This window comes from Dreissena polymorpha, chromosome 13 (assembly GCF_020536995.1).
Source record: "Dreissena polymorpha isolate Duluth1 chromosome 13, UMN_Dpol_1.0, whole genome shotgun sequence".
NCBI lineage: Eukaryota > Metazoa > Mollusca > Bivalvia > Myida > Dreissenidae > Dreissena > Dreissena polymorpha.
In genome coordinates, this window is record NC_068367.1 from 58577768 (window position 1) to 58603656 (window position 25889).

General features: G+C 32.7%; 1 protein-coding gene across 1 annotated transcript in view; it reads left to right on the plus strand.

Moving 5' to 3' along the window:
* LOC127854830 (kinesin-like protein KIF28P) overlaps positions 1 to 17997 on the plus strand; it is a 73290-nt gene extending 55293 nt beyond the window's left edge. The window contains exons 16-24 of the mRNA XM_052389897.1: positions 4793 to 4941; positions 5653 to 5793; positions 6324 to 6447; positions 6695 to 6792; positions 7234 to 7302; positions 9361 to 9570; positions 10817 to 10999; positions 11827 to 11883; positions 14478 to 17997. Of these exons, the coding sequence (XP_052245857.1) occupies positions 4793 to 4941; positions 5653 to 5793; positions 6324 to 6447; positions 6695 to 6792; positions 7234 to 7302; positions 9361 to 9570; positions 10817 to 10999; positions 11827 to 11883; positions 14478 to 14585 (1139 nt within the window). The 3' untranslated portion in view covers positions 14586 to 17997. The remainder of the gene's footprint in view (positions 1 to 4792; positions 4942 to 5652; positions 5794 to 6323; positions 6448 to 6694; positions 6793 to 7233; positions 7303 to 9360; positions 9571 to 10816; positions 11000 to 11826; positions 11884 to 14477) is intronic.
* The last annotated feature ends 7892 nt before the right edge of the window (positions 17998 to 25889 follow it).

The following is a 25889-nucleotide window of genomic DNA, read 5'->3' on the forward strand; positions in this document are numbered from 1 at the left end:
TGTATGTCTCGTGTGTATTTCTGCTCTTGACTTTCCTAAATGGCATCAAAGCGAAAGTTGTATGCCTGCTTCGTATGCTTTTCAGAAATCTTGTTTACCTTTTGGAACTACTTGTCGGTCATGATAATATATATTTTGTTTTAGTTTTTTATGAACATTTAAATAAGAATTGTATATCCTGAACAATTCGGAGAATTTCATATTTGGGTAGGGTAGTTTAGCTCTATTGGTCGTTGTCGGCTAATGTACTTCTTAAAAGTACCCAGGGTAGTCTCAAGTGTACCACGATGTACCTGGTTTAAGAAAAACATGCTTAAAGGCACCGGTCAATACTCTTGGGTACTTTTTACAAATATTTTCCTTACCTCGGATACTTTGTAGTATACTTAGGATTACCGAGGGTACTATAAAGTAGTACCTAAGTGGACAATGACCAGTTGAGCGGTATTTTAGATAATCTACAAATATTGTACATCCTTATCATTATGAACAATTTAATATAGTTTACCTATATTTCTGAAAATACTGTTGATCCTCTAGCATGTTATATTCTGTCATACCAATATTATTTTTAAGACACTAATGTGTATGGGTCTTCTTAACCCGAAATCCAATATTAAAAAACCATTGAAGTCCAACGGCTTATATCAGACATTAAAAAATCCATATATCAAGCAACATTGCCAGATTTTACAAATCTATGAAAGTTTGTGTCAATGAAAATATTTGAATCTACAGTATATAGCAATATCCTGCTGCAAATATTGAAAATACACGCCATGCATGTCGTGAATGTTGTTTGGTAACCCCATGTGTTACATATGGTAACCCCATGTGTTACATATAATTGAAATAAAGTTTAAACTAACTCCATGTGTTATATATAATTGAAATAAAGTTTAAATTAACTCCATGTGTATCATATAATTGAAATAAAGTTTAAACTAACCCCATGTGTTACATATAATTGAAATAAAGTATAAACTATCCCCATGTGTAACATATAATTAAATAAAGTTGAAACTATCCCCATGTGTTACATATAATTAAAATAAAGTATAAACTAACCACATGTGTAACATATAATTAAAATAAAGTATAAACTAACCCCATGTGTAACATATAACTCATGAACACCCTGTCCCAACTCTGCTGCAGTACCTGTAATTCTCCTTCAAATAAAGTTTGATAAATGGATGCAAAGGACGATAGAAAAAGCAGCAGTAATGTGACCATATTTTTATGATTGTGATACTTCCATTGTATTGAACAATACATTACCGTATAAGTATATAAAGGACTAAGCATTAAATTATGCCCATAAGTGGGATTATATTATTTTTACAATTAAAATATTATATATATTTTAATTTATGTGTGACAAATTAAGCTCCAAATTGTCATGCAAAATTACCACATTTTTTTATGGAACTTCAACTGCATTATTAAATTCATTAAGTAATTGACCTTAGAACATAATTATATGATAACGTATATGCTTACATGGAATGTTGTTGTTCTAACATTGCCAGCACTGCATCGAAGCCACTTCTGTTAAGGTTTGCTGGCAAAAAATTTGCCCCTCAAGCTGAGGAGCATTGTCCAATGATCTGTACATATGTCCTACGCTTTTTTTTTTATTTACACAGTTATATATGAACATTTTTTATCCCCCGCCATAGGCGGAGGGATATTGTTTTGGCGTTGTCAGTCCTTCCGTCCGTCCGGCACTTTTGTGTCCGGAGCCATATCTTGGAAGTGCTTTGGCGGATTTCATTGAAACTCGGTATGATTATATACATGGATAAGAGGATGATGCACTCCAAATGGCATTGTACACCATCTGTCAATAATGGAGTAATGGCCCTTTGTATCTTGAAAAAATGCTTTTTTGTGTCCGGAGCCATATCTTGGAAGTGCTTTGGCGGATTTCATTGAAACTTGGTATGAGTATATATATGGATAAGAGGATGATGCACGCCAAATGGCATTTTAGACCATTGGATAATAACGGAGTTATGGCCCTTTGTATCTTGAAAAAACGCTTTTTTTGTGTGTCCGGAGACATATCTTGCAAGTGCTTTGACAGATTTCATTGAAACTTGCTATGAGTATATATATATATGGATAAGAAGATGATGCACGTTGGCGTTGTGCATCGGTCCAGAAAACTTATGTGCCCAGAAGTATATTGGCGGGGGATATCAATTCAATGAATTTGCTTGTTATTCATACTTTAAAAGTACATTAAGTACATCTTGAGCCTCACTGTGTGAAGCATGTGCATAAAATGCTGTCCTATATTAGCCTGCACAGTCCACACAGGCTAATCAGGGATGACACTTTCCACTTTTATTGTATTTTGAAGACTCTTCTTTACAAAAAAATCCAGTTTAGGCAGAGAGTGTCATCCCTGATTAGCCTGTGTGGACTGCATAGGCTAATCTGTGGCAACACTTTACACCCATGTATGAAACCACCTTTTCACAGAGCATTAATATGTGTTAACTTACATCACCTTATCTGTTAGAAAATTATGTTCTTCACACTGTATTGATATCGTGAATTATAACAGATATTATAAGCTTTCTGTTATCCTTCGCAAAAAGCGGTGGGATATAGAATATGTGCTTTTCCTTCAGTCTGTCTATTCGCTCCGCCGTCCGTCTGTCACAAAACTTTGAAATTTGCAGGGATATCAATTCAACTAATTTGCTTGTTTTATATTAACTCTTTCAGTGCGGGAACCGAATTTTGAAGGCCTTTGCAAACAGTTTGAATCCAGATGAGACGCCACACAAGGTGGCGTCTCATCAGGATCCAAACTGTTTGCTATTCTGATAGTATTCTTTGAAGAAAATCGAAGAAAATGCTAATTTAAGAAATTCAGCAGACGACATTTTAGCAGACGACAAATTTCCCAACATGCAAAGGGTTAATTTGAGACCTATTTTATGCTTACCTATTTTATGAAGTGCCTGAGGTGAGCTGTTGTGCTATGTCTATGTCTGGCTGTGTTGATCATCTGCAAGCTTACGGCCATTCTAGTGGACACAGTTTTGCCTCAATCTTCATGTAACTTTGTACATGGTTTTATTTAATACATTTCGGTTATAACCTATTTAAAGGGAAATATCAGTGATTTAAAAGCGATTATTCACTGTTTCAAACAGTGAAAATAACAGAGAAAAATTTTCGATAATTTTCACTGTTTAACCGTTGTAATGAGGTTTTTTAGTGACGTCATGGCGTCATTAACACCAGCAAACTTCTCCAGTTTACTCATTAAAAAGTTAAATAAACAGTGGAAAAAACATTAAATAAAAAGAACATTTGGTTGTTTGCATATATTACATATTTTCTCTGATCACTTGTGAATTATAATTGATAATCTACCGAAACCAACAAATATCCTTCTATATATTTAGGATATATAGGCCAAGCTCAATATTTGGTCATGTGGGGATAAAAACTAGGTCACCAGGTCAAATCTTCAAAAAGCCTGTAAAAAAAAATTCCCATTTTAATATGTTTAGACTATTAACATATTTATATTACAATATATTCTGCAGTTACAATGTTAACCATATTTTACAGGTCTTTAACTCCTTTCTCCTATTTTAATTGGTAATTAATCAATAATTTCTTATATTCAGCAATTACAATATAAACTATATTTTACAGTTCATAAAATCCTTTTTTTCCAATTATTAATTGAACAACAATTCCTTGTGCACATGTTATTATTAAAGGTTTATAATAGTTAGTATTTCATAACTTAGTGCATGCAATCTGTACTTTTTTGTTTATTTGGCATTTTAAAATTCAAAGCGTCTTGAAAAAGGTCAAAATGGTCCAGTGTATATATTTATTTATTTTAACACAACACTTATATATTGTAAATTATAAAAGAAAATGTACATATACAAAAAGTGACGATCAATTTTTTGCATTCAATTGATTAATAACTTAAATTTTTTCAGCAAAACAATATCAACCCATTTATGCCTAGCGTCTTGAAAAAAGGCCTTGGCAAACAGCGTAGTCCCAGATGAGACGCCGCATGATGCGGCATCTCATCAGGGTCTGCGCTGTTTGCTTAAAGGAATTTCTGTTAGAAAAAGTTTAAATATTGAAATAAATATACTAGACATCCCTAATTTTGGAAATAAATTGATCCAATTTAGAAGGATGGGAAAGTCCACTAGGCATAAATGAGTTATGCGAGTATAACCAGATTACCTCCATTTTGCCTTACGCTGAAAGTTTCTTCTAGGTTGTTTTCCTTTGTTTAAAGAGAAAAAAAAAGCTTTAAAAACTAATAAATACCCCCTTTTTACTTCTTGATTTCTGTACTGATGCAAAATAGTTGAATCCAGTTATAAAATGCTAACCTGGTTATCTCCTGTTTTTCCTAACTAAAATTATCTTTATATTAAATTGTCTCCCTTTTTTAACCTAAATCATTTTTTGTTGTCTCTTGTAAAGATGATCTGCACTCAAAACAGAAAAATATTCTGTATTAGCTTCTGAATCTCTCTACTGATGCAAAACATACTTGTAACAAGATTATGCCCCTTATTATCTTCTAAATTGTCTCTTTGTTTAAAAAAAAAACAGCATTGTTTGATTGTTGTGTCCCTTGTATAGATGACCTGCTCCTTCAAGAGGACCTGATCTCCTTTTTCACTAGCTTAATTATCTTTTCAATTGTCTCCCTTTGTTCGAAAAACAACAACATTGTTTGTCTCCCTTGGTTTAAAATAAAACATGGTTTGTTTCCCTTGTATAGATGATCTTCTTCTGCAAGAGGACCTGATCCAGATGCTGCCAATGGTCAGTGAAGCTAACGCGATGGCAGAGGAGTTGCACAAGGGAGTGAAGTTCGAGATTAATCTGGTCTCGCCACAGGCTCGCGGACAGAAGAATGGAAAAACTGAGGTTAGAATTCCGTAAGGAATGAGAGGGAACAACTTTGAATGTTTTGTAGAAGAAATACAAAGTAAAACTATTCTGAATATGGTTTGTTAGAGGAAAATTAAGTACAAGTGTAATGATGCCTTTGTTTTTTCAACAATGCATTATGTGCATTTATTGCATTGATTTATTTTGACAAATTATAAGTAAAAGAGACACTTTCATATATAATTGCATCATTTTAATTGATTTAAACATAAAAGTGTTTGTTTGATTTTTTTTCAAACCCAACAAAAAATAAAACCTTGTCCATCCATGCTTGTACACAATTTAAAAATACAGGTAAAATGATTACAAAAATACAATCACTTTTAAGTCATAAAAAAATGCTTATTAAACTGAAAGTATTGACAGAATATCGTGAAAATACATTCAGAACATGAAAATAATAGTTTTGTTTGAGAAAATAACCAAAATTATGTCCATCCCAAGTTAGTTGTCTTAACTCTTTCAGTGCTGGAACCGAATTTGAAGGCCTTTGCAAACAGTTTGGATCCAGATGAGACGCCACAGAACGTGGCGTCTCATCAGGATTCAAACTGTTTGCTATTCTGATAGTATTCTTTGAAAAAAATCGAAGAAAATGCTAATTTTAGAAATTTAGCAGACGACATTTTAGCAGACAACAAATTTCCCAGCATGCAAAGGGTTTATTCAGTGTTTGTTGTATCCCAGGTGATGGTTAAGATGCTGGCGCAGGACGGCAGTGGCAACGACTGGCTGTGGGACCGTAACAAGTTCATCAACAGGAAGTACATCATGCAGGAGATGTACGCCAACTTTGTGGACGGGGACGAGAACTGGGATCTGCCACAGGTGCGCAGGCTTAAGACTTCCAGCTCTGAAGCGCAATTTGACCCGTTTGCTATCACTTTTGAAAACTTAATTTTAGTCCTGGGGTGGTATTCCAGAAACATCTTAAGTCATTTCTTAAATAATTTCACTTAAGTTAAAAATCACAATGTTTTGTATTTCTTTACTACATAAGGAAACACGTGTGTTTTTGGTTTCTAAAATAACATTGGCATAATTATGTTATTTACATGTATATCTTGATGCCAATCTATTGCAATATGAAATGAAACACTTAAGAAAATTTCCCAATTTAAGGATAAGAATAAAATATAACTTAAGATGCTTCTGGATTACGACCCCTGTTCTTGTAAAAAAAAATATACGCACAGGCTTATCAGGGGTGACAATTTCTGCTTGTATGAAATATTTAATTATTAAGTTAAGTATTTTTGACGGAAATGTGTTCATTTAACAAAAATAAATCTGCTAATAATAATAACTAATAAAACTTAAAATAAAAACTAATAGTAAGATAATAACTTCAATTGCAGGAAAAAGATCCATTCTGGGAGCCTGCAGACTGCGAGAAGCTCATCGGTACGTGCCATGTCCTGCTCCAGTCCCTGGCGTACAACATCGACCTGCAGGAGAAACTCGTGATCTCAGACTTCAAAGGTTAGGATCAAGTTCACTATTGTAAGGTCATTTAGCGTAAAATGTCTAGACCTTTCAGATGAGAGACATAGCATGGGCCTCAAGCTTTTTCTCTCAATTCCTTCAATTTGTACTAAGCAGTGTTAATGCTAAGCAACATAGAAATGTCTACCTGTTTTGCATGATTTTGTCAAAAGTAGTATTATGTTTGTATGGTATTGCTTACATGTGTTTACAAATAACTCAATAAATATTGTTTAAATCAAAGGTCAGGATCAAGGTCACGTTGATATCGCCATCGTCCCGTGCACAAAAGACTACAAACCTGTCGGTGAGGATGAATTTGTAGAGGATCCAAAAGAATTGGTGAGAATTCTAGGGGACATATTCACAAACCAATTCTTAGACTTAAGTCTTAGAATAAAGAATATGTTTTACTTGGAGTATTCAAGAGTGACATTAATTTTGAGACAAACTTGAAATTAACCATCTTTTTCTACATCATTATTCATGTAGAACATTTTTGTAATGACATAATCACCAGTGAAAGAGAAATTTTCATTCTTCTTCTTAATATTATTTTGATTGAAAATATTCCCATAAAGATATGAATAAGTAACAAAAAAAAACGTACTACCAAGATTATCTTTTAAAGTGTTATTTTTCGTTATTCTTCTGAATATTACTTTTAATGAAAATATACCCTAAGTACATGTATAAGTCACAGCACAAATATGCATGAAAATATTGTGCAGGTTCTACAACCAAGGTTATCTTTAAAGTGTCCATGAAATTGTTCATTTCCAGCTTGGGAAGCCCCTATTCTGCATTGTGAAGATCACAGCCGCACAGGGATTGCCTCAAAATATCGCAAAGGTAACAATTCACTGTTTAATATTGTAAGACCAGTGTTGCCAAGGTAACAATTCACTGTTCACTATTGTAAGACCAGTGTTGCCAAGGTAACAAATCACTGTTCACTATTGTAATAGCAGTGTTGCCAAAGTAAGAATTCACTGTTCACTATTGTAAGAGCAGTGTTGCCAAGGAAACATTTCACTGTGCACTATTGTAACGGCATTTTGGGAAAGATACCTAGATTTTACTTAAACATTACCGTCTCCTTAGACTTATTGGCTGGGAAAAGAGCTGATAGAATGGGATCTGAAAAGTGAGTGAATGTTAAATACTAGTGGACTCAGTTATCAAATTTAAGTGAATGTTAAATACTAGTGGACTCAGACATCAAATGTAAGTGAATGTTAAATACTAGTGGACTCAGACATCAAATTTAAGTGAATGTTAAATACTAGTGGACTCAGACATCAAATGTAAGTGAATGTTAAATACTAGTGGCCTCAGATATCAAATGTAAGTGAATGTTAAATACTAGTGGAATGATATCAAATGTAAGTGAATGTTAAATACTAATGGACTCGGATATCAATTGTAAGTGAATGTTAAATACTAGTGGACTCAGATATCAAATGTAAGTGAATGTTAGTGAACTCAGACATCAAATGTAAGTGAATGTTAAATACTAGTGGACTCAGACATCAAATCTAAGTGAATGTTAAATACTAGTGGACTCAGACATCAAATGTAAGTGAATTTTAAATACTAGTGCACTCAGATAGCAAATGTAATTGAATGTTAAATACTAGTGGAATGATATCAAATGTAAGTGAATGTTAAATACTAGCGGACTCAGATATCAAATGTAATTGAATGTTAAATACTAGTGGAATGATATCAAATGTAAGTGAATGTTAAATACTAGTGGACTCAGATATCAAATGTAAGTGAATGTTAAATATTAGTGGACTCAGACATCAAATGTATGTAAATGTTAAATACTAGTGGAATGATATCAAATGTAAGTGAATGTTCAGTACTAGTGGAATGATATCAAATGTAAGTGATTGTTAAATACTAGTGGAATGAAATCAAATGTAAGTGAATGTTCACTTGTTCAGTACTAGTGGAATGAAATCAAATGTAAGTGAATGTTAAATACTAGTGGAATTATATCAAATGTAAGTGAATGTTAAATACTAGTGGACTCAGATATCAAATGTAAGTGAATGTTAAATACAAGTGGACTCAGATATAAAATTTAAGTGAATGTTAAATACTAGTGGACTCAGATATCAAATGTAAGTGAATGTTAATTACAAGTGGACTCAGATATAAAATTTAAGTGAATGTTAAATACTAGTGGACTCAGATATCAAATGTAAGTGAATGTTAAATACAAGTGGACTCAGATATAAAATTTAAGTGAATGTTAAATACTAGTGGACTCAGATATCAAATGTAAGTGAATGTTAATTACAAGTGGACTCAGATATAAAATTTAAGTGAATGTTAAATACTAGTGGACTCAGATATCAAATGTAAGTGAATGATTAATACGAGTGTACTCTATTATGGAGTTTTAAGTGTTTGTTTAATGCTAGTGGACTCAATTTTTAAATGTAAGTGAATTTCAAATATCTGTTGACTCAATTATGGAATTGATGTGTAACAGAACAGAATTAACTCAATTATGGATTTGAAGTGAATGTTTAATACTAGTGGACTAAATTATGAAATGTAAGTGGGTGTTTCATACCTGTTGACTCAATTATGTAATTAAAGTGTATGTTTAATACTAGTGTACTCAATAAAGAAATTGAATGGTATGTTAGATATTAGTGAAGTCCATTATAAAATGTAAGTGAATGTTAAATACTAGTGTACTCAATAATGAAATTGAAGTGTATGTTAGATACTAGTGAAGTCCATTATAAAATGTAAGTGAATGATAAATACTATTAAAAGTAATGTGTAGTTTATTCTACAGTGTTATCATGTCACTGGCAGCATAATCAAGAGACATGAAAAAATTACATCATAAATAAATGTTTTTGTTTGTTTGTTTTTGCGCTCCAGAGCTTCTGTCGTTACAAGTTTTACCTGGACAAAGATTACGTGCAGACCAATGAAATCTCTGGCACAATCAACCCCGAATTCAACCACGAAAAGCAGGTCACCATCAAATCGGTCACGGAGCAGTTCATCGAATATCTGAACAATGAGTCCCTCTACATTGAAGTATGGGGTCGACAAAAGGCTGGAAAAGGTCAAAAGGAGAAGACAATGGTAATTACATGTACACTGTAACTTCAATATATCCCGGTACGGTATATGGCAACACCCAATATATTGCAAATTGGCTATGGCTCCCAAAAATCAGACGATTATGATCACTAAATGACAGGTTTTAATTAATGAATGTCAGATTATACAGAAAATTAAAGTGGGTGAAAAAAGGGTCAAATACTAGCTAGAACCGGTTTTTATCTCAGCAAATACTCAAATTAAAACATGTCATTAAGTGATCATGCTCGTCGGGTTTTTGGCAGCCATAGCCATTTCGCGATATAACGGACTGCGATATATTGGAATTACAGTGTTTATAGAGAATATTGGGTGTGTGTTGAATACAGACAAGCTTATTTAAAGAGGCTGGGAAAACCTAGACCAGAAGCTTTGTTGGGTGGTACACTTTTTTTATCCGGACCAAATAAGCTTGTATGTCTTATAAGCTTCTATGAAATTTCTTTCAATGTAACAAATATGGTGTAACATATTGAGGGTTTAGAGTGAAAACTGTAAATTTCGGCTAAATCCCGAATATATCAAAACATGAAAGAAGTAAAGATGTTTTTTGTATTCAAACTCAAAAGGCTGCACCAAATCAATCTCACATTCAAAGGACAAAATAATCTCATATTAAAGGGAAAACATTGGCACATTCAAAGGAAAACAATCTCGCATTCAAGGGAAAGAAAACAATCTCCCATTCAAGGGACAAACCAATCTCACATTCAAGGGAAACAAATCTCACATTCAAGGAAAAACAATATAAAATGCAAGGAAAAACAATATAACATTCAAGGGACAAAACAATTTCTCATTCAAGGGAAAACAATCTCACATTCAAGCGACAAAATAATCTCACATGCGAGGGACAAAACAAGCTCACATTCAAGGGAAGCAATCTAATGATCAAGGGACAAAACAATCTTACATTCAAGGGAAAACAAACTCACATTCAAGGGGAAACAATTTCATATCCAAGGGAAAACAATCTCACATTCAAGGGACAAAACAAGCTCACATTCACAGGAAAACAATCCATTCTTCTATTTCCTTTGGTGGGCTCAAAAACAATCTCACAATCAAGGGAAACCACTCACTTTCAAGGGAAACTGGGCACATTCAAGGGAAACCACTCTTCTATTTCTTCAAGGTTGTTAAGGCACCAAAACAGTCTTAACATTCAAGGGAGAACACTCACATTCAAGGGAAACAATAACACATACAAGGGAAACCACTCTTTCAGGTGGGCAAGGGAGGTAAGCAGGCAGCACCTGCAGCACCCGTGGGAGGTGTGGCTGTCAACGGGCAGGCTGGTGGCACTGCGCTGACCCCGATACCGGACACGAAGAGCAAGGAGGAGGCAGCCAAGTACCGACAGGAGGCGGATTCTCAGAAGAAACGTGCAGAGGAGTCTGACGCTAAACTGGTAATTGTTGTCAACCAGGGCCAATTTTAACCAAACCATTCTTAGACTTAAGACTAAAGAATAAACAAAGAAAATGCATTAATCGTTTGAATATGAACATGGTTAACATTTCTCTATGTCATGAATAAAACATGGTTAACATTTCTCTATGTCATGAATACATTATTATTAATCAAGAATTCTGTAGTAAGAGGTATTAAATTTTGTGTCATATTGAACAGAACAAAATTAAAACAAAACATTTTCAATATTTTTATTTTATTTAAGACTTAAATCTAAGACTTGATTGGTGAATACAGACCATGATCCCAATTTCTAACAAATTCTGAAGTCTGTTCAAAGAATGAATAACTGGCTGAGATCACCTATTTTATTGTCATCTGCTTAACTGATAACTAAACGATTGACCAAATGCCACATTATTCTGATTTTATGAACAGGAATGCGTATTTTAAAAGGAACTTATCAATATATTTTTCAGCTATACAGCCTTTTGCAACATAATAAGCAAAATATTTTTGATTTAATGACATAACATTAAGAGGCAGGAAATGTTTTTTATGTGTAAATGAAATTCATATATATTTTTTATAAATCATATTTATGTAAATTTGTGAAATATTAACTAAGATAACGTAGACAAAATTTTTAAAGACTCACTGCGCTAGAATATTTTTCCATGTGTACTATAATGACTCTAGTGTCAGTCGTTTAATATGCATTTTAGCTGCTTACAAGCAATTTAAACCAATGCCAAAAAAAAGAGGAAATCTTTTAAGTTGTAATGTTGCGATGCTTAATACTTCTGTTTGTGATGTTTTTAACAGAGCAAGATCAACGGCTACATGAGGGAACGGAAGAACAAAGGACATACAGCAATCAAGGTAAGCAACTTTGACGTATGTTGTGACACTTTGTGGCTTTTTGAATGTAGGTTTTTTTCTTTGTTTTTGAAAACTGGAAACAGAAAACCTCCCATTCCATGTAAAATATATTAATGTTCTCAAATATCCGTTCTTGATGAAAATTCACAATTCTTCCTGCGCACTTCTATTATAATCTCTGTATTTCTTTTTATGTCCCCCACCACTATAGTGGGGGGCATATTGTTTTTGCCCTGTCCGTTGGTTTGTTTGTGTGTTTGTTTGTTTGTGTGTTTGCGTCAAACTTAAACATTTGCCATAACTTTTGCAATATTGAAGATAGCAACTTCATATTTGGCATGCATGTGTATCTTATGGAGCTGCACATTTTGAGTGGTGAAAAGTCAAGGTCATCCTTCAAGGTCAAAGGTCAAATATATGGGTCAAAATCGCTTATGTAATGTACACTTTTGCAACATTGAAGATAGCAACTTGATATTTGGAGTGCATGTGTATCTGATTGAGCTGCACATTTTGAGTGGTGAAAGGTGAAGGTCATCCTTCAAGGTCAAAGGTCAAATATATGGGGACATAATGTTTCACAAACTCATCGCTTGTCTTTATTTTCATTTTGTAAAATATCTTTCTGATCATGTAAGAACTAAAATAGATTTTTAACTAATGTTGTTTATCATGATTTACCTATGTTTATCATTAATTGTTGTTAATCATTCCATAATTGTTTATTATTGATCATTGTTTATCATTTATCCTTGTTTTTCCCAGATATCATTTTATATCAGCCAATAAACCACTCTTTGTCATTCTAATTCATGGCCATATACCCAAAAGTGCTTACATCCTGGTGTTTTAATTCTTATAAATCACAGCTTCAGAATTGTTGTGTTTGTTGTTTAAAGAGTGATTATTCAACAATTATTTATTAGATGCATTTTATCATAATGAATAATTATAAATGCTAATCAGATTGAACAAAACACTAGATTAAACAGTTTTTTTCTGTCAAAGAAACAATATTAATAGAGACGTAATAATGCTATCCATAATAACACACTCACATATTATGTCCCTCATCATTTTTATGCCCCCGAAGGTGGCATATAGTTTTTTTTACTGTCCGTAAGCCCGTCCGTCTGTCTGTTTGTCTGTCAATTAGTCCATCCGTCCGTCCGAAAACTTTAACATTGGTCATAACTTTTGCAATATTGAAGATACAACTAGATATTTGGCATGCAAGTGTGTCTTATGGATCTGCACATTTTGAGTGGTGAAAGGTCAAGGTCATCCTTCAAGGTCAAAGGTCAAATATATGGCTTGAAAGCGGCCGGAAGGGGGCATTGTGTTTCTGACAAACACATCTCTTGTTTTTTCATGTAAATAGCTTTTTTCCTATTCTTAATACCGAATTGATTTCTTTACATTAACCCTTTACCACTTAGGTATTTTCACGTATTTGCAGCCCCTCAGAAAATATGTTTTCTTGAAGACCTTTCGTACTAGATTCAAGTTTTTAAGGCTTCATGTCCAACCCATTGATACTGATGAGCAGCAAGCAGCATTAAACCTGTACAGACTGCGAGTTACTCGCAGGCTGTTCTGGTTTTATGCTTTTTGCACATAGCCATTTTTACTTTGCCTCTGATTTGGAAAGGGTAAACACATGGCCTGGAAGCTGTCGTTTGGAATTTACTAAATTGCATTGATGGATGATTTGGGGTTATTTACTGTTATGAAGTTTTGCGTTCTCCGAAAATTGCCACCTGAAACCATGCAATGGATTCAGTCAGAAATCGCATTTCAGAATGTGAACAAACATTATTGTTTAAGTGGCATATAAATATACAATTCAAAAAATGCCAGGAGGTCAATGAAAGTTTATACAAACAAGCGTGGCCATTATGATTTTGTTGTGATGTCACCATGAAAAGCATGGTCAAGAATATGATGAAAAGGCACGCAATAGTGTTGAAGATTAATTTTCTATATGAAGCTTGCTTAGCTTGTCAACAACTTTAAACTACAGACCTACTCATGTGAAATCTCAATGCTTATTAAAGAAGAAAATCATTAGTGTGGAAAATCCTGCAGCGTGTTTTAAAGGTGTATACTTTTTCTCCATATTCAATTTAAAGCTCATTCTAATAACATGTTCCTTAATCTTCCCAAAACTCTGTTGTAGATGTCTAAAAAAGTCTTATATAGATCTTGGCAACATCACAAAACCTTTCTCTGTATATCGTCAGTTCTAATATACAATCAAAGAATGTTTTTCTGACTTTTAAATGTTAAAAGAATGTTTTTTCTGTACCTCTACAGGTTTGTCTCATTCTATATTTTGATAAAGAAAACATTGTTCTCTACTTCTCATAAATAATCCACAGAATAGTTTCTGATACAAAATCATATAATGTTTCATGCCCTTATGTTAAACAATCGTACAATCATTTTTCGCTACATCTAAATCACTGATGAACACATAATGTTGCTCTGTCTATTTATAGTAACACACAATGTTTCTCTGTCTATTTATATTAATACAAAATGTTTCTCTGTCTATTTATAGTTACACAGAATGTTTCTCTTTCTATTTATAGATTGAAGATGTTGAAGCATTGCTTGCAGGAAAAATTCCAAAAGGTGAGCCTGTTCAGCCAACAGTGGTACAGGTTGAGGGTGGGTCAAAAGCCTGCACTATACAGTAAAAACAAAACCCTACTGTATGGTATGTAGGAAAAATGACAACATACAGTACAGACTGAATAGTAAAAACCATACCGTAATATACAGAAGTAAGAAATCTGGAACCTTGCAGTTAAAATCATACCATATTGTACAGATGTTAAACAATGGTGACAGACAGTAAAAACCATGCCCTACATTGTATATCTCTGAAATGCTGACTGGGGATTCAATCAATTTCGTCAACATTAAATTTTGTGGATTTGTAAAATATGGCATATTTGATTGATCTTAAATTCATTAATTGTTTTATAATGTCGTATAAAAGACGATGTAAACTTTTGTTGAACATTTTATTTTGTGGTTGAGTCTACTCATAAAAATCCATGAAAATAAGTGTCCAACGAAAACTATTGGTTTAACAGTAATTCTATGTATTGGACAGTTGTCTTCAAAACTGTGTGGCAACTATTTTCTGCAAACCTGTGGCCTATGTCTACATTGAATTTTGATAATACTTAATTATACTATGTGTGTATTAGTTAACAAGACTGTACTTACAATTATACAGATGTTAATTGTTAATATATTTCTATTATAGTTAATTGATTCTTGTTAGAGTACACAAATTAGTCTACGTATAGTTACACATGCATGTTTTTTGTTGGACCTATTATGATTACCAGTTATATTTTTAAGACAGGCATAGAGACAGGGAAGACAATATGCAAATTAAAACAGAATATCATGTTTGCATACTTTTTTATTATATTTTACATGTTGTTTTTGTGAGTTACACACATTGCACTTTGATTTTGTTTCAAGCTGCAAGTGCCTTTACTATATAATCTCTGCTGATTTCATTAATTTTCCTTATTTTATTAACCTGAATTTTTATTTTCAAGCTGCAAGTGCCTTTACTATATAATCTCTGCTGATTTCATTAATTTTCCTTATTTTATTAATCTGAATTTTTATCTTTTTTAGAAATGTGCAACACATGATTTATGCATGTTAAGATGCAATATCATGGCAAACTATAAAATACTGAACAAAATAAATTGCTTTCCTTGAACTTTTAATCTAAATCTTTACTGAAATGATTATTATTCATAATCTGATTATCAATCAAATGTAATAATGATGTAATAATGTTAATAACATATTTGTTTAAAACATTGCCTAAATCTAATTTGTTTTTAATTTTTTAGGTTTTTGTGTGAAACTGGTTTAGCTTTGTTGTATTCTGTATCTAGTTTTACACTAAACCCTCCTTGTGTCTAATATATTTCTAAACTGTACATCTTTTATTATAATGACATATTTGTACAAGTATGATTTATGCATTTTTTTTTGCAATGAAGTTTGTGACAATCATGGTGCCCTTATAAAACACCAATTGTATACTGCTAGAAGATGCATATCATTAATTGTAACTTGCTGTTGACAGATACACAAATTATAATTGTAATCTTTACATTTTGACTTTAATATGGTTGACACGTACTGTAAATATTTTTAGTAATACGCATATTATGAAATTGTTTGTTTTTTCAGCCAAGAATAGCTTGTTTTATAAATTTTTGGTAAAAAAAATGAATCTGCTTTGAGTTTTATAACTTGTATAACAAGTTTTTTCGCACCAATAATAATTTTATTTTTTATTTAATATACATATAATATTATTTAGATCAATGGTAGGAATCAAACTCAATTTAAAACTGGCAGTTATGTAATGAATGATGAAGGCTATTATACAAGTTTTTTATATAATTGTTGTATGATTTTTTAGGTGTTGGGATGTACATACAATTTTTTGTTACTTTAGCTTATTAGCTTCTGGAAGCACATTTTTGCAATGTTTTATTTCTGTTGATACTCACTATTTTGTGATTTATATTTCCATTCCATTTCAAATACATCTTTTCATCATAATTTTCACTTGAAATTTAAATTTTGCATCACAATGTTTGTTGAGGTTTTTAATCATGGTTTTCAAAATTATTTTTCTTAATATTTGGAGCCTTTCAGGCTCATTCAAACATTGTCAAACAGTTTTTTTAGCTATGTTTTAAAAATACCGGTAGACAACTGAAACCAACACAGATGTGTTCCAGAATATTTACCTGTAGGCAAACAAATGTACTCTTCAACAAATATTTGAATGCCTACTATAAAAGAAAAATCTGCATCATCATCAAAAGGTTCAGCTATTTTGTCGTAGCGATTAAACACATGTTGAGCATGTTTCTGATATGTGATAGTGTTGGTGATAATTAAAACAGCAAGTGGTGATTTTTGTGATATTTGGTGATTGTATTTCATTCTATAACAAAAGCTTAATGTTTTCTAGAGTTGACATATTTATTAAAAATCCTTCATCATAACTTTTTTCTGCTTTATTTGTGCGGGACCAATTTTTTTTTACCTTTTGGTGTAATCAAATATTTGCTTTTTTCCTTATCACTTTTTTGTTAAATTGTTGCACATTAATAATTAACTCAAGTTGTTGTTTTTTTCTTTGTTAATTCTTGGCAAATTTCATGTAAATTTGTTTCAAGAGTTTTTTTTTTAATGCTCTTTATGTAGCACATTCCATACTGTTTCCATACATACTTTACTAATGCATGGTAGGTCTTTATGGTAGAGGTGTTATATATCCCTATCACCTAACTTATGTTGTATATGTCTTGATCACTACTGTTATTTCTGCTGGCGGAGTTTTTGGAAATATATTCTGTGATTTGTCATAAAAAAATATACTATTGTTGATCACAATTACTTACATGCCCTAATAGTACATGTATATGGGCATAAAAAACAATCACATATAGAAATATTACTTAAGTCACTATTAATTATTTCAGAAGTTTGTTTAAACCCATTATTAATTTTAGTCGAGGGGCATTAAACCCCCCAAAAAAGTTATGTATCAAAAGTACTTTACAATTAGAACGAAGATTCAAAACTTGTTACCAAATGTTTACACCTGCTTTCCGCAACCACATATGTTATAAGGTTTATGGGCCACAATTTTATATACTTTTCTGTGATAGCTTTTTTCTTATAGGTATTCTCAAATTTCAGTACGGAATCTTAAGTTTAGATTTATAATTTTTAGGACGTTACTTTTATAGTTCATTTTATGACTGTGATATTAATTATAGTGGCCAGTTATTTAACTTCTAGGGTAAAGTTAGCATTGAAACATTACAGAATTTAAGACCAAAAGACACACATACTATTTTGATTAGTTTTCTATGAATTTTATATATTTTGTTATAGCTGAAAGCTTACCACTGTTTTGAGGTTTTCAAAATCCGTCCAATATTGTCCTGTTTATTGTCATCGAGTTTTGATGTACTACTATGTGATTTACTTATTAAAATACTATTTTCTTTCTTTTGTGTATGTTAATAAACAATCTGTTACATACAGTTTGTTGTTATCATTTTTCCGAGTTCACTTTTACCCACATCAATTTCAAGAAAAAATGAACACGAAGCAAATATTTATCAAGAATGTGTATTTATAGGTCTTTGCTCAAAGTGCTTAAAAGTTGCACACACCGTTTACTAGTTTAGCTCTTGGGTGGTTAATAAGGTGCATGCATACGCAAAGCATTGTCTGTTTGCAAATCAACTCAATAAACCAACAATTAGTTGTATTGTTACATGACAGCACAATCAGCAATAACGTTGACAACTATAAAGTACAGGGTTGGAACCTTTTTTAATTGTATTGTAATATGCAAGCAATTAAAAAAAAATGATGTTCTGCAAAAATACCGGTAGGTTGTGGTTGTTTTTATCAGGGACCTATACAAGTGTATTGGTCCCTGTTTTAGCTCACCTGAGCACAACGTGCTCATAGTGAGCTTTCGTGATCGCCTTTTGTCCGTCGTGCGTTGTGCGGCGTCAACATTTGACTTGTTAACTCTCTAGAGGCCACATTTATTGTCAAATCTTCATAAAATTTGGTCAGAAGATTGGTCTCAATGATATCTTGGATGAGTTCGAAAATGGTTACGTTTGCTTGAAAAACATGGCTGCCAAGGGGCGGGGCATTTTTCCTTATATGGCTATAGTAAAATCTTGTTAACACGCTAGAGGCCACATTTATTGTCCGATCCTCATGAAACTTGGTCAGAAGATTCATCCCAATGTTATCTCGGACGAGTTTGAAAATGATGACGGTTGGTTGAAAAACATGGACGCCAGTGGCGGGGCATTTTTCCTTATATTGCTATAGTAAAACCTTGTTAACACTCTAGAGGCCACATTTATTTTCCGATCTTCATGAAACTTGCTCAGATGATTTGTCCCAATGATATTTTGGATGAGTTCAAAAATTGTAACCTTGGCTTGAAAAACATGGCTGCCAAGGGGCGGGGCATTTTTCCTTATATGGCTATATATGGCTATAGTAAAATCTTTTTAACTTTCTAGTTTGCTCAATCTTCATGAAATTTGGTCAGAACATTGGTTTCCTGTGTAGTAAAGTTTGGTTTTATTATGTCAATATTATGTGACATTAACTGCATTATGTAATTTTTCATAACACAGAATTTTCATAGTTAACATAACTGTTTTAGTCATTAACACTTATGATAAGCCTTTCAACTAAGAGATAACTGAAAGAAAGACAACATGTACATGATTTTGCAGTATTTATGCAGTATTTATCTCCCTTGTTTAACCTGGTTCAGTAATCTATTTTTAGTTCTGCTCTGGAATTTGGGAAGATATTTATTATTGATAAATGCACTGTTCTGAGGGAAAATTGACTACTCTGCCATTGATCTCTTCTGAACTGTATAAAATAAGCTGTTTTGGCTTATTTAAACACCTCTTGATGTTTTCTTAAATTTTAAGTTAAAAAGTTAGCAGCTCTTGAAAAGGTTAATTGGAATTTTGAAATAATTAAACACCCATCTTATATAAACTGGAATCACAGTTCATTTGTTATACTAACAAGTAATAATACTACACATAAACATTGAGAAAACAAATTTTCTCGATAAGATATAAATTATCCGAGTAGAATTAAATTGCTGCGTCATGACCTTCGACATTGTAAATGGCGGACTTAACATTCAACCCGCGTTCAATTCAAAGCTGGCGATTCAAATTGCAAGTAATGGCGATTCAAAAATGGAGAAAGCATTAACTGGATTTAACAAACATTTGATACGGTTTGTTAAACCCGATAACAACAAGAAAAATTTGGATTATTAAAGTAAAACTACTACAGGAAAGGCATTCCAAAGTGTACATATTTCGGACATGTATAGTATTCGGATAAACAGTAATAGATATACTAGATGTTCCATGCATTTAGATTGTGTTTTGTTAGAAAAGCTATCATAGAGATAATGCTAATATAATGACAATAAATATGAGATAAAAAAGGTGCTACCGGTACATATCTTAAATTATTTTAATGTGTTAAAAGACTTAAATGTGTTATAACTATAAGGAAGTATATTTATTGTACCAATTCATTAAAATATGTTGAGTTATGTATCATGGTATTGTTATTTAATAAAGCAGTATAACTTTTTAAGATATTGTGTTACTCTTAGAGCATATTTTTATCTAAAAAACTGAATAATACAGACAAAAACACAAATAACGCGCTTCAAAATTGACCCCACCATTTTTCAATTTGACTCCTCAAAATTTCAGTCCAGGGGTCATTGACTCCTGGTTTTTAAAATCTATTGAAATCCCTGCAGTGTGCTCAGTTATGCACTTTACCCCTGCCTCGTCCATCCTTTCCATCAGCTCTGGGTATTCTGTGCAGCATTTGCACTCAATCTGCACACGATATGGTGTGCAACATGAACATGCACACCTGAAAATAAAAGAAATACGTCGAATTGCAATACAAACATTCCTTCCTAATCAGAACGGGAGCCAGACAACTCGCCCCAAAGCCAACTCGCCCCAGGTCAAGTCGCCCCGAAAATCTGGACAAGTCGCCCCAAATATGTTGGACAACTCGCCCCAATCGAAAGACAACTCGCCCCAATTCTGTTTCTTATATATAGTATTATAGAAATTTTGTTCATATAAAATTTGTTAAGTTTAATGTATTAATATGCGTGATTATTGTTTTTAGTAAATGTAGTTGTATGATGTGTTTTTTTCATTTCATATTGTAAAACTTTGTAATTCAATAATTGTTTACATACTGGATTGCTTTTAATAATAAATTGTTATTAGCTTTTTTATGATTGTGTTTATTAAAATAAGCCCCATTTAGTTCGTCTTGTTTTGAAAACGTGTGAAATGTTAAACGTTTATTTTTACGGCATGCTTTCATTTTCTGTTCAAAGATTGTTTAATGAGACATTTATGAGACATTTTGTATGATAGTTTGGTTTAATTAAAGAATAATGGAATATCATTGTGTTAGTTATGTTTTGAAAACGTGTGAATTGACGAAAATTAATTAAGCCGGCATGCTTTCATTGTCTGGTCAAAGATTTATTAATAAGACAAACGGTATGACAGTTTGGCGTGATTAAAGAATAAATAAGGTAACACGCTTAACCAGACAACAATGCTGTTTGCAAAGTAATTATAAGGGCTGACTATATATAAAGAGGGTATCTGAATGAGCCCAAGTATGTGTTTTGTTTGTGTCGGACAATACTATTTGTGACTTGGAATACGATTGCTATATAGTTGTGTGGGTTGCAGTGCATCTGCCATGTGTTCAAACATATATGTGCTTATTTGATGTCGGATACAATAATTTTCTAGTGTGAGTTAGTTTTGTGTTTGTGTTTCTGCAATGGCAGAAGTGGCAAAGTGTATAAATTGTGGAAAGACAGTTGGGCAGAGGCAACGTGCTGTTTCTTGCGATGCCTGCGAGCGATGGCAACACATAGGCTGTGATACTGGTAAGTAAACTTATAATATAATTATTTGTAGTGTCTTACATTTTTTTAGGTCAGGCAGCTTTTGTTTCCCCATAAATAATGAATCTAAATTGTTGGATACTTGCATATTATCGGGTAATCAACCAATGTCCGTTAATCCGTTGACACATAACAGATGTGTTTTACGACCTGATAACGATCATAAAACCTTTCAGATAAATGTCAGAAGTCACTGGACCGTTATCTTAGCGTTATTTGGGTGATGTATACCGCTTTAAACTATTGCTCATGGTGTAATATTGATATTAATATTACAGTTTTTTTTACTTGTCAGTACAAATATATTTTATACGTTTGTATAACGTTTGTATAAATCCTTAGTATTGAACATTACTATCTGCTGAAATGATTGAATATTATGATAAAATGTGCATTTTATATTTATGATAAGAATTTACATTAACCTTTTATTTAATATCCTTCATGTATATACATAAGTCGCTTATTTTGAAAATAATTACTTTGTCAAAAAAGGCGTGAAAACTCGACACTAAATAAAGAAATATCATATTATCAAATAAGACGAATACTACCACCAATAATGTTTATTAATATTTTTTTCATAATTGATTGAGTTATTGTAAATATCGTACTCTATGTTGGCCTCTTCTTATTGAAAATGCGTGTATACTGCCAGTGTCATGCGAATATGGATCTTATTTCTTAATATCCACCTTCACACTTTTTAAAGATACTGTGTACGTGCTTGAATTAAATCTTTTTCTGTATTAAAATGTTCTAATAAAGTATAAATTTCAGATTTGGCACGAATCTTTGTATATTGATAGATCTTCTATTAACCCCGGTAGTGTTTATTACCCATTAGTGTCAATTAGTGTAAATAATAACATCAATCAATATGTGTCATAAATAGGGCGTACCCGAGATACAAACATGAACCGATGTTGTCTACACTTTACCTTTAATTGAGAATTACAGACGTGTTAATCAATAAGTGTTTTCTATCAATTACTGTAATAGATAACATCAAACAGTAGGTGTCAGAAACGCGAGTCTTACACCCATATTGGCATTTTAAAATATACTTTTGACTGCTTAACTCTAATAACATGTATAACATATAAATAAATATGTGTCATTTAAAGATACGTTTACACATGTGTATAATTGTTATTTAATTCGGTTCCTAATTTGATTCTTTAATTAGTCGACGTTCCTATGTAAGGCGTGAAAACGGTTTTTAATTAGTTGCGGCATCGATTGTATGAAATTCAATGACGGCAGCCGTCAAAGGTTGTTCTCTGAAATTGAGTTACACAAATAATTTAATTATCTTTTAGACAATTGATAAATAGATAAATAGATTTATACAAGCAATATATCAGTTCACTGAAAATGGCCGTGTCTTTAACTGTTGGGGAAAAATTCTCCTTTTATGGTGCATAAATAGGCATAATTGAACAGTACTAGCGTTCAAATTGTGTACAGTTTTACAGGAGTTAGAAACTAGAATTTGTACTTTACTAAAGATCTTAAAACTAGATGCGTTTGCATTACGATCTGTCTCTGACAAATGTATGATTCTGTAAATAATGTGAGTCGCGTTCTGAGAAAACTGGGCTAAATGCACGTGCGTAAAGTGTCGTACCAGATAAGCCTAAGCTGTCCGCACATGCTAATCAGCGACGACACTTTCCGCTTTTATGGTATCCCTGATTAGCCTGTGCGGACTGTACAGGCTAATCTGGGATGGCACTTTACGTGCATTAAGCCCAGTTTTCTCAAAACGCGGCTCATGTATTATTTCTTTAAAGTGTCCAATTTTTCCAATTATTTTCCAGGTTTTCAAAGGCGTCATGGACATCCTCCATAACGAAACTCGAGTGAAAGAATTCATGGTCGATTTTGAAGCCGGGATGTGGATGGGCCTCCGGGAAGTTTTCGTCGACCCAACAATTAAAGGATGTGCCTTTCACTGGAACCAGGCCGTATGGCGGCACGTGCAAAGCCTCGGTCTCCAGGTAATAAATATAATTGTGGATGTGTATAAATAATTTTATGATTGTACTTACGAAAATTTAAATTTTCGCCGTTATATAAATCTAGTAAAAAAATAACATACAAATGCCGATGTTTCATATCACTTCTAATATAAAGTATTTCATTGATTTTACAGAGCGCCTACAGTCAACGCGACACTGTATTCACCTTTGTCCGCAAGGTCATGTCTATACCGTTCCTGCCAGCGGAACATGTGGAACCAGCGATTATGAGGTAGATTATATATTTGACAAATACACAAAGAAATACAAAAAATAACTGTCTTTCTGATTGTTGGAAATGTTTCAACCCATGTTTTTGAAAAGCTTGTTTGTGTGTGAACGTTACTGTGTGTTTGTAATGTTTTACCATTATTATATTTTTTAAATGTTTGATGTTAGTATCGTGAGTCTGTAATTGTTATAAATTATGAATAAAATTATGAATATGATACATTTCTATTATTATTTTTTTCCCCATGTATTATTCGTTTTGTGTATTCAGCATTCCTTTTTAAGTCTTTAAGTCAAAAATGTTATTTAATACATTTTTTTCACAAAGAGTTTTATATATATGACAAAATATTTCGTTGCACGCTGTCATTTAATTTGGGGCGAGTTGTCTTTCGATTGGGGCGAGTTGTCCAACATATTTGGGGCGACTTGTCCAGATTTTCGGGGCGACTTGACCTGGGGCGAGTTGGCTTTGGGGCGAGTTGTCTGGTAACCATCAGAACAGGTTCAAGTATCCGTTCTAATTTATAATAATTAGACCATACAACCTAGTCATATTCAACAAGCTTGTACTGTAGAAAAACAATCAAAGAATTATTATTTGTTGTTTTTTTTGCCGACACCTGCATGAAACAAACTTATATATTTACCAATCCGTATTCCGAACACGATGGTCGTCTTGGGCATCGGCAAAATTATCCTCGCTGTCCGAGTCAGAATCAGAAAAATCTGATTGACTGTCACTAAATTCTGGCTCATACATATACGGTTGAACGGAAAACTCATCGTAATCGCTATCATCTTTCATTTTTCAACAATTTTTTAACTAAAGTTGCAAGATATAATACATCCAATCCATTTATAATACCGGCTCGTAATTGAGTCGTTATTGAGTGCCTGTGACGTCACTTCCGGTTTGAATGAAAATGGCGAGAACATCGGAATGTGTGAAAAATCGCGACTTTGTTCTATTCGTTCTCGCTAATAACACCGTATTTGAAATGAAGTGAGGTGCGAAATAGTTTAGATATGCACTAAATTCGATAAATAAAGGTGTTTTACGGGTTTTTAAAACCGCGGCAGGTGAACTTTAAGTTTTTAAATGAAAAAAGATTATAATTATTATATCAGTTTAATAAAAAAATGCTGAAAACAAAATGTTAATTTGTTGTAGAAAGTTACAAACTTCTGTACGAAGTTGTTGGCAAACATTATTTAAAAAAATAATTCAATGATCTTCGCGTCATCATTAGGAAGGCTACATATCACTTCAACAATGCACGAAACTATATTTTTGTATAACTTTTATACAAGGTCATAATACACCAAATAGTTTCCCTATATAATTCAATGTAAAAGCGACAACTTTGAGCGAAAATAAATGCAACATTTTGCACATAGAGACCCCCATAACCATACCTTTTCTTAAAGGCCATTCTAAGCGGAATCGATTTTTTATCGGTATATTTTCGATTTAAATTTGTTTCATGGTAGATCTACGCTTTCGGAATGAACCGAATGTTTAATATGTAATTAAAAAAATAATCTGATTGTCCTTTTTTACTTTGGAATAAATATAATGGTGAATATAGATGGGTTTTCCATGATTTCGTGATAAAAATTAAAGAAATCGTAAATAAAGCATGGCATTAAAAAAGCAAATCGATGTGTTCGTTACGCAGTTGCTCCCCTTGCAAAATTATGATATTCAAATATTGGAGTCATCTCTCTTGACGATGTGATATTCATATCGCCGTAATCGCGAAAAAAACGCACCGGAAGTTGGCGTTTTTGCCTCCGTGTGGCTTATCGGTTCAGATTTGACGCGGCAATTTTTGAGAATCAGTAGAAGGTGAAATTATTTACTCACGAACCATGTTTGGACGCGATATAAGGAACATTCGTATCGTAGGATGGCGAATTTCGAAAAAATACGGAGCTCAATAAAATTATAACCACCAATCCCATATTAAACAATTATATCATTAATCATAAAGAAACCAAAGAACTTTAATAATTTCAAAGGCAACTTTGAATGCAATTGCGTATTAAAAAGTTATTAACACGAAACGAAGTGCGTAATTTTTCACTAAAAATGCTTGTTCTCCTTAACGATTTTCTCTACTAGGACCATTTTTTCTATC